Source organism: Poecilia latipinna, unplaced genomic scaffold (genome assembly GCF_001443285.1).
Source record: "Poecilia latipinna isolate Pla-1442-1.1 unplaced genomic scaffold, P_latipinna-1.0 Scaffold3082, whole genome shotgun sequence".
Classification (NCBI taxonomy): domain Eukaryota; kingdom Metazoa; phylum Chordata; class Actinopteri; order Cyprinodontiformes; family Poeciliidae; genus Poecilia; species Poecilia latipinna.
This window is the reverse complement of record NW_015115698.1, coordinates 25327-33730: the sequence shown is the minus strand read 5'-3', so window position 1 is coordinate 33730 and position 8404 is coordinate 25327. Positions and strand designations below refer to the sequence as shown.

At 37.8% G+C, this 8404-nt stretch overlaps 1 protein-coding gene across 3 annotated transcripts in view; it reads right to left on the bottom strand.

The window, feature by feature from the left end:
* Positions 1 to 5109, bottom strand: part of tyw3 (tRNA-yW synthesizing protein 3 homolog (S. cerevisiae)) — a 26067-nt gene extending 20958 nt beyond the window's left edge. For 2 of the 3 annotated variants that reach the window (XM_015022709.1, XM_015022710.1), the window contains exons 1-3: positions 4792 to 5109; positions 1003 to 1083; positions 473 to 571 (exon numbers count right to left, since the gene is read on the bottom strand). In XM_015022709.1, the coding sequence (XP_014878195.1) occupies positions 473 to 571; positions 1003 to 1083; positions 4792 to 4959 (348 nt within the window). In that variant the 5' untranslated portion in view covers positions 4960 to 5109. The remainder of the gene's footprint in view (positions 1 to 472; positions 572 to 1002; positions 1084 to 4791) is intronic. The other variant, XM_015022708.1, reaches the window with a different exon arrangement.
* Between the last annotated feature and the right edge of the window lie 3295 nt (positions 5110 to 8404).

Genomic DNA, 8404 nt, shown 5'->3' with positions numbered 1-8404 from the left:
ATTTAGCCTCTTCAGAGCCTTCATATGTTTTCAGTCTGTTAAAGATAGTATTACAGATAGTACAATTTGTACAATGCCTGCTTAGTTTTTTTCTTGAAAAAAGTTATTAAAAACAAGTTTTTGTCTAAATTAAGGCGAATTCATGGTTCCTTTTTCCACATAACCGTTAGTGCTTATGTTTAAAAAAATAATAATTATGTGATCGGTATCGGTGATCGGCCGTGATCAGCCCTCATGAGTGATCGGAATCGGCAGGAAAAAACCTGATCGGCACATCTCTAGTTTATATTGTACTTATGTAACATTCTTACTTTCTTGGAGTCTGAATTTTAGATTTACCACAGAAATTCTCCTTAAAGTATGTCACTGTTAATTCACTTTTACATTTTTTTAATGGAATTTGATACGAACCACTGTGGAGGTTGTGCTTCTTCTCCAGAACAAATGTTAATCCTATGAGTGCTATCCTCACCAGCAGCTGTGCATCCTCTAGCCTGCGGCACTGAACGTGGAGAACAAAGGGTTCAAACTTCAACACAGCATCTCCACAGGATCTGCTCAGACCTGACATCTGGAAAACACACAAATACACACTCTTCAGACTGCATCAGAGTATGATGCAGACTGATGAATCACACACAGTCTGCATCACTAACTGAGTGTAATGCAGAAAATATAAAATTGTCACATTTTCACGTAACAAATACTGTCACATGAAAAGACATGATAATATTTTCACATATGAAATGTGTGATCAGGGCAGTGTTTCTCAATTCCAGTCCTCCTGACCCCCTGCCCTGCATATTTTAGATGTTTCCCCTCTGCCACACACCTGGATAGAATATTTTGCTGATTAACAGGCTTTTGCAGTACTTGATGGTCATGCAATCATTTGAATCAGCGGTTCTGGAATAGAGGCACATCTAAAACATGCAGAGCAGGGGGGCTGAGGACTGGAATTGAGAAGCACTGGATCAGGGCTACAAGTCTGCTGTATCTCACCAGGTCATCACAGGTGCACTTCTGGTGTGAGACAAACAGCCAGACACAGTTCTGTTTGTGGGCATCACTGCTGCCTGCTGCCTACAGAGGAAAAAGTAGTTTCATGCTCAGCTTAATCTGAACTTCTAAGCTATGCAGAAGACTTTAAGCCTCTCATTTCAATTTGCTAACTAAATGTGAACAAGGATATGGAGCTAGAACAGTTTTAATATTCACAATTGCACCTAACAATTCACAAATGCCAGGACTATTCACATGTGCACAGGATGGTTCACATATGCAAAAGATGATTCATGTGTGTACAAAGCAATATGCACAGAAGGATTCACGCATGCATAGAACATGATTCACACTTGTATATTTTATGCAAATAGGTCTGTCACAATAAACAATAAATCAATTAATCGCATGAAAAACGAAAATGATTGACCTCATTTACATTTTTCGGCTTTATCGTTTCTTCCTGATCCAACCCCATGCACTTCTGGAAAAACTTACGAGAATGAAAGTGGACTCCTGCCTGATCACCTGGATTTGCAGCTACCTTACCAACAGACCACAGTTTGTCAGGATGAATAGCATCACATCTGACACTGTGGTTGGTGCTCCACCCTATACACGTCAGACTTCTGCTATAACTCTGAAACATGTCATATTCAGAAGTACGCTGATGACACTGCCATTGTGGGGTGCATCAAGGACAGCGAAGAAGAGTACAGGAGCCTGGTGAGGGACTTTGTTGTCTGGTGCCATAGAAACGACTTACATTTAAACACTTCCAAGACAAAGGAACTGGTCAATGACTTCAGGAGGGACAGAGGAAGTCGTGCAGACCTATAAATATCTTGGCCTGTGGCTGGACAACAAGCTGGACTGGACAAGCAACACCAAGCAGCTTTATAAGAAGGCTCAGACCAGAATGTACTACCTGAGGAGGCCGAGATCCTTTAACATCTGTGGAAAGCTGCTGGGGTTGTTTTACCAGTCTATTGTCTCCAGCGTCCTGTTATACGCTGTGGTGTGCTGGGGTGGAAGCATCTCTAAGGCAGACCTTTCCAAGCTGGAGAAGCAAATCAGGAGGGCTGGCTCAGAGGTTGGCACAAGGCTGGACTCTGGCAGCAGTGGCAGAGAGGAGAACATTACAGAAACTCGAGGCTATTATTGTCAATGTCAGCCAACCTCTGCACACCGTCATCAGCAGCCAGGAAAGCAGATTCAGCGGAAGACTGCTTCTTCCAAAGTACAGAACCAACAGACTGAGAAATTCCTTTGTCCCTCGTACAATAAAACTCTTCAACTCCTCACTGGAGGTTGGAAGAAGGGCTAACAGGAGTACAATAGAAACGGAGGAATGATAGAATCAGGCTGAATGTTAATGTTTTTTTTTTTAATGTTTAAGTATTTGATGTATTGGTGCTGTGTGGGAGACTGAACTACAATTTCCCTGACGGTAAAATCCCAAAGGGATGAATAAAGTTTCTATCTATCTATCTTCCTGCCTTTTTTCTTTCTATTGATGACACTGGATAAAAAAGGCTCAACTCCAGTGCTCTCCACTGACCCCTCCTTTCCTCATTTCCTTAGCGTAAGGGAGGAGTGAACTATTGGATCAGGTAGTTTTCATATAGCCATCTTCTCTATCTAAATCTAATGATTATTGAAGGGTAATATAGTGTACAGACTTCATAAACTGTACTGTTTTGGTTGAATGTAGTTTTTATTTCCACTTTGGTTTTATGTTGTGTTTAGTTTTTATTCAAGTGCATTTTTTGTTAACGGAGACTGAGAGTCCATTTTATTTTTGTTTTTGGTTGTTTTGTTTATTTTGTTTACCAGTTCCAGTGTTGTGTTCTTTTGAAAAGAAAGTGTATTCAGTTTTGGCAGGATGTGCTTGCATTATTATGTCATTACCATTACATTTGTTTAAAATGGTCTACAAACAATATTATCATTTATCGCAATAATTTTTGAGACAATTAATTGCTCAGTAAAGTTTGTTATTGTGACAAGCCTATATGCAAACACAAATATACAAGATACAAGCTGTTTCTGGCCTGTGGGCTTCGCTGCATTTGTGTGTGAATTTGAGACTCCCCTGATATGGCTCAATCCACAAATGTCAATCAGATATCTTCTTTGTTTCAGCCAACCATATGAAGGGTCCCCACGTTGGGGTATTTTTTTTTAACAACTTTCTTTACAAATAAAAAATTTACAATTGCAGACAGTAGTAGTATGCTTGAGATGCCAGGGTAACAAATCCCTAGGCATCCATGAGAAAAAATAAAAGGTTACAAATCAAATTCATCACTTAGGGCTATGATAAGTTTCACAGCTTTAGAGTTGGTACACAATGTTAGAGTCCAAAAAGCATCTCAAATAAGCTCTGAAAACAGTGAAGCTAGGCTTGTGTTTATCTATTTTGCAGGCATGTATGTGAATAAGAAAGTTTAAAATATATTATTTTCCAGACACTCTACTATTTGAAATACCAAAGAAAACATATTTAACATACAAAGAAATCACTGTATCACATTTCATGTGAAAGAAAATATTGAGGTCACACCAAAATGTTTTACTGAAGGAGCATTCCCAAAAAAAGGGTGGGTTAATGTTTCTTGTTCAATGACAAACAGAAAGAGGATCAATATTTGGAATATATTTAGTGAGTCCTGAATTTACAGGATAATTTTAATGCTTAGGAACAGGTCTGAATTACCAATGAATAACTCTTAAAACCTAGAATATTTAACATGAGCTCTATCCACAGTGGATATAAAAAAATTAAACCTGCTAGAATAGCATCGAAAAGAACAGCAAATTCTTTAGGAGTCACATGGAAGTTATATTTACAAAGAAATTCACCACAATTAAACATTTGTCCATCCTTGTTAAACAGTTGTTTCACAAATGTCTCTCTTGAAAATGTCCCTCCACGTCTCCCCTGAAAATGAGATCTAGATATCAGTGGGGTTGTACTTGGTCAAATAAAGGAAATAATAATAATAATAATAAAAAATCATTATCCATCCACTTAAGGATGCTTAGACTTAGACTTATTTTATTGTCATTGAAGGCTTGAAGCAAATATCTTGGTTATTCAAAAAAAATGGCAGTTATGAGGGGAAAAGCTATGTTTATAAACCAATGTCCAGGATAAAAGTAGTTGTGCATGGAAGCTAGATAAATTACAGGAAGTTTTTCTATTTTGTAGTTACGTCTTAATATAACGTGTAGACCACCCAAGGTTTTAAAACCTTGTTACGGATCCAACGCCACATTGAATTTAGATTTTTCAGATATCTTTTGATCCATTTAACTTTGAAAGTAGAATGCAGGGTATTAAAGTCTAGAATGTTGAAATCACTATTTTTAATAAAAGTAGCTAAGATTTGTATAAGGAGAAAAAATGAAAAAGGATGCTACAGGGCATCCCTGACGAATCCCACGTTCTATTTTAAACCTTTTGGTGCTTCCATTAAGTAATTTTATTGAGCTAGTTCTATAAGTGTGGATGGATTTTTAAAATTTCTCTCTGAACCAAATAAATGGCCATGACAGCCTCCACCATATTATACATTTAGTGGTGATGGAACTACTCATTTAGTAGTGCCTATTTAAAGCAGAAACGTGATTTGCCTTCAAGACCTGTTATTTTTCTCATCCATCTTCCTTAGAGAAGACTTTCTGACATCATCCGGTCTAACAAAGAGAAGCAGAGTAGAGAGTACAAAGTAGACCTGGGTGATTCTGACAAAGAGTTAGTAGAACTTTAAAAGCCTGTCTGACCCCATCGATGAGGATGATCCTGCCGGAACATGAGCTGGTGGTGAAGAACTGTTCACAGCTGTTGAGCAGAGACACCACATGTTCAATGTCTTCATCCACGCTGCCTTTCTTACTCAGGTCCAGTCTATTCAGACTCTGTGTCTTAATCCGACTGAACGTTCTGTCCATAGCTTAACGATATACTTTACTGCTGCTTTTGAAGCGGTACACACACACCCAGTCAGTTCAGTGTCACGATTACGTCTAAATAACCATAGACATAACAGCAGTCTTCTTCCGCTTCCTCCTCTTCCTCCTCCTCCTCCTTCTTCTTCTTAAGTTTTATTGGCGATTGGCAAGACCGTTAGGTAAGCAATCCCGCCACCAACCGGTAAGGAGTGTACATGACATAAAGAAATACAAAAAATCAAATATGATATTATGGAGTTAAATTTGTTACACAATTATTCAAAAAATAAAATCATGCGTTGTGATCAAAACTTTTGGATTTTCAAAAGAAAAAAAGTTTCAAACAAAAAAAAATATCTCAATGAAACAGTAAGAGTTAAAAAAATGCTTTAAACGCTTTTTTAAGTTGATATCACTGTTTTGTTTGAAACCTTTAGTTTTGCATATCAGAATTTTTTTGGTTGACAGCCCATTATATTCTTATAATGGTGAGAATATAACCCCCATTATATATTTTTTTATTTTATATATTTATATTAAAACTTTATCTTTTTTTTCAGCGCCTTGCAAAGAAATTTTGCTCAGTATGCACATTCTAAACGTACAGTTGAATGACAATAAAGTCTGTCTATTTCTAAAGCACTTTGAACTACCTTGCTGCTGAAAATATACAAATATACTTGACTTAAAAGAAAATTAGTTTTACAGGATTTAAAGATAGGCTAAAGAATTAGGAGGATGATCACTAGATTTTAGACTAGGAACACTGGACGTTTTGCTACTATATGGTAATGGGACATCATACAATTAGAGGTACATTTTAAATCATGATGAAACAATAGAACACGTTATTATTTAATGTATCAAAGACACAGTTTAATCAATGACATAATTTTGATGATGACGCTATTACAAGGTCGTTATAGTAACTGCCTTAATAACGACAATGTTTACATGTTTAGATCTTAGTTCACACTCCTTACCAGTCGATGGCAGCAATGCTCCTTCGTTGTTTGTCAACTGCCATTACACTTCAGAAGAAGAAGATTCAGAAACAGAAACCTCAGGCTCTGGGATGGATGTTAACTTTCCGATATTTGGGATGTGATCGGACAAATGCAGTGAAGTGGTCACTTAGTCTGTCTTTTCACAGAGTATCAACATCATCCAGGTATTTGTTTTATAATTCTGTTTTGTTAAATTTTATCGATATATGTAGACGTATGCTTAGTCAACTTTCAGTTTCCAGCTCTACTAATACCAGCAGACACGCTTTCATCCAGTCTGCTGGTATTATGTTCGGTGTTGTTCACTCTCTCCACAGCACGCGCAGGTTGTACACTAAGCCGCGACGCAACCACATTGCTTGATGAAATAAGGTTGTCTTGTTATATAGTTCCGCCTTGACACAACAAAGTTGTCGTTTGAATCAGTGCAGAGAAGAGCTGGCCATATCATAGTGATGTGCTTTTATAATCAATATCGGCTGCTTTTAGAAAAAATAATCTATTCTGTGTTGTTTCCTAGAGATGCCATGTATTTATTTTTTCCTATAATACAAAGCCTTATTCTATAAAGAAGAGTTACTTTATTTCAGCAGTTCAGTGAAACATAGATTTATACATTCTGTTAATTCTGATGATTTTTTGTTTACAATAAAAAAAACATTTAACAGAATATTACATTAGAATATTCTAATGTTAAATTTTATTAATGCTATTAATTTGAGCTTAATGACAATAAGCCCAAATTAATGTTGTTGCTTATTAAAGTATTTTTATTTGTAGGATTTATTAGGTATCTTCAAGAAACGAGCCCAATTAAAGCCGCAAGTGACGTCGTACGGCCCGGCCCGCCAGCCAGCGCAGACGCTCTCGCGCAGGTTCATGCACCAGTCCGCCAGATAATATGCACAGATGCGTTCGGCGTTCCCTGACGACGCATGAAAAATCTGGTATTATCCTAGAGGGTGCAGTGGAATCAAATTACAATGTAATGCTATTGGGCTCTTCAGAGATTCATTCATAGCAAGTTTGGTGCAAATCGGATAATGCATGTGTGATTTAGCGACAATGCGTATGGCAAAGGATTGGAATTCATCACTCGGCCATGCCCACACGGTTCACCCAGCAGCCAGCATTGACAGACTTCATCTGTCATCATGTCATTTATGTCTCTTGACACAAATCTAAACCCATATGAATCAAAGAGTAAAAGTAAGATATCCAGCAGAAAAAAACAGATGAGTTCCTGTTGGAAGGGTGCGGGCCTTAGATGATGTCATCAATTGACCGTGAATGTGATGAGAGGCTGTCTGTGATGAGACATGGAAAGTCTGATGCAGCTGTGACCTTGTATGTGGAAGTTATTGCACCTTGATATTTCATGGCGAATAGTCAAAGTTTGACACTTAGCCACGCCCACATGCTTTGGTGTACACCCACATGCTTTGGTGTACGACAAATCTTTTGATAACTTTTGACCTTCAATGGCTCAAGAGTGCGCTGAGTGATTCTGAAGTTTGTATCTCAAAAGCTGTAGGACGGGTTCGACCAGATACGACGTCTACAAAAATGACATGGCTGCTTTGATCCAAATTGGCCCACTTCCTGTTGGGTTTGGACCATGGCTCCAAGAGACTTTTTTGTAGGTACTGACAAGACACACATGTGAACCAAGTTTCATAATTTTAGGTTAAAGCATAGTTTGGGGCTGATCATTTAAAATATTCTAGGATGTTGTAGAGAAATTAGGCCATGCCCAAAAATAATTGTGCATTTCTGTTGATGGATGGACACCACGGCGTGTCATCCTACTTTCATGGGATGGGATGGCCGCTGCAGTGATAGACAATATTTATGACAGTGTTTTTTGTTTTTAAAAAGTGATCCAGAAGGAGTGCTGTGACGGCGCAGGGGCAAAGCAAAACTCACATATTGAGGCCTTAGTCATAGTGGCGGTGGTCGCAGGCCGCATGTCTTCCCCCTCTCTCATTACCCACTTTCCTGTCAAACTACTTCCAAATAAAGGCAACTATAGTCAACAAAACCTTTAAAAATATAGTGATCCAGAGAGCAATCATTCATACATAGAGTACTCCAAAGTTGTACTCCAATCAGAGCAGCACACTTTGAACATGTTTAATTAAGCAAATGTAAAATGTATTTGGTAAACTGCTCAAGTTCTGATTAACTGATCATAACACCTAATTTAATAATCACAACGTGTCCTCAAACAGAGCTCCAAAAGTATAAAAGTTATGTGAAAATTCCGGTTGTTGTAAAGAGTATTACTAAAATATTTATACAAATAAGTAGTTAGGCTTGGAGGCTGGTTCTAGTCAAATTTACCATGAAGGCCAGGGTAGTCAGGTCTGTGTCTAACATTAATAATACATTAAATGACCACTGAATTAATAAAATATATCAACATTTCTTAATAAAAC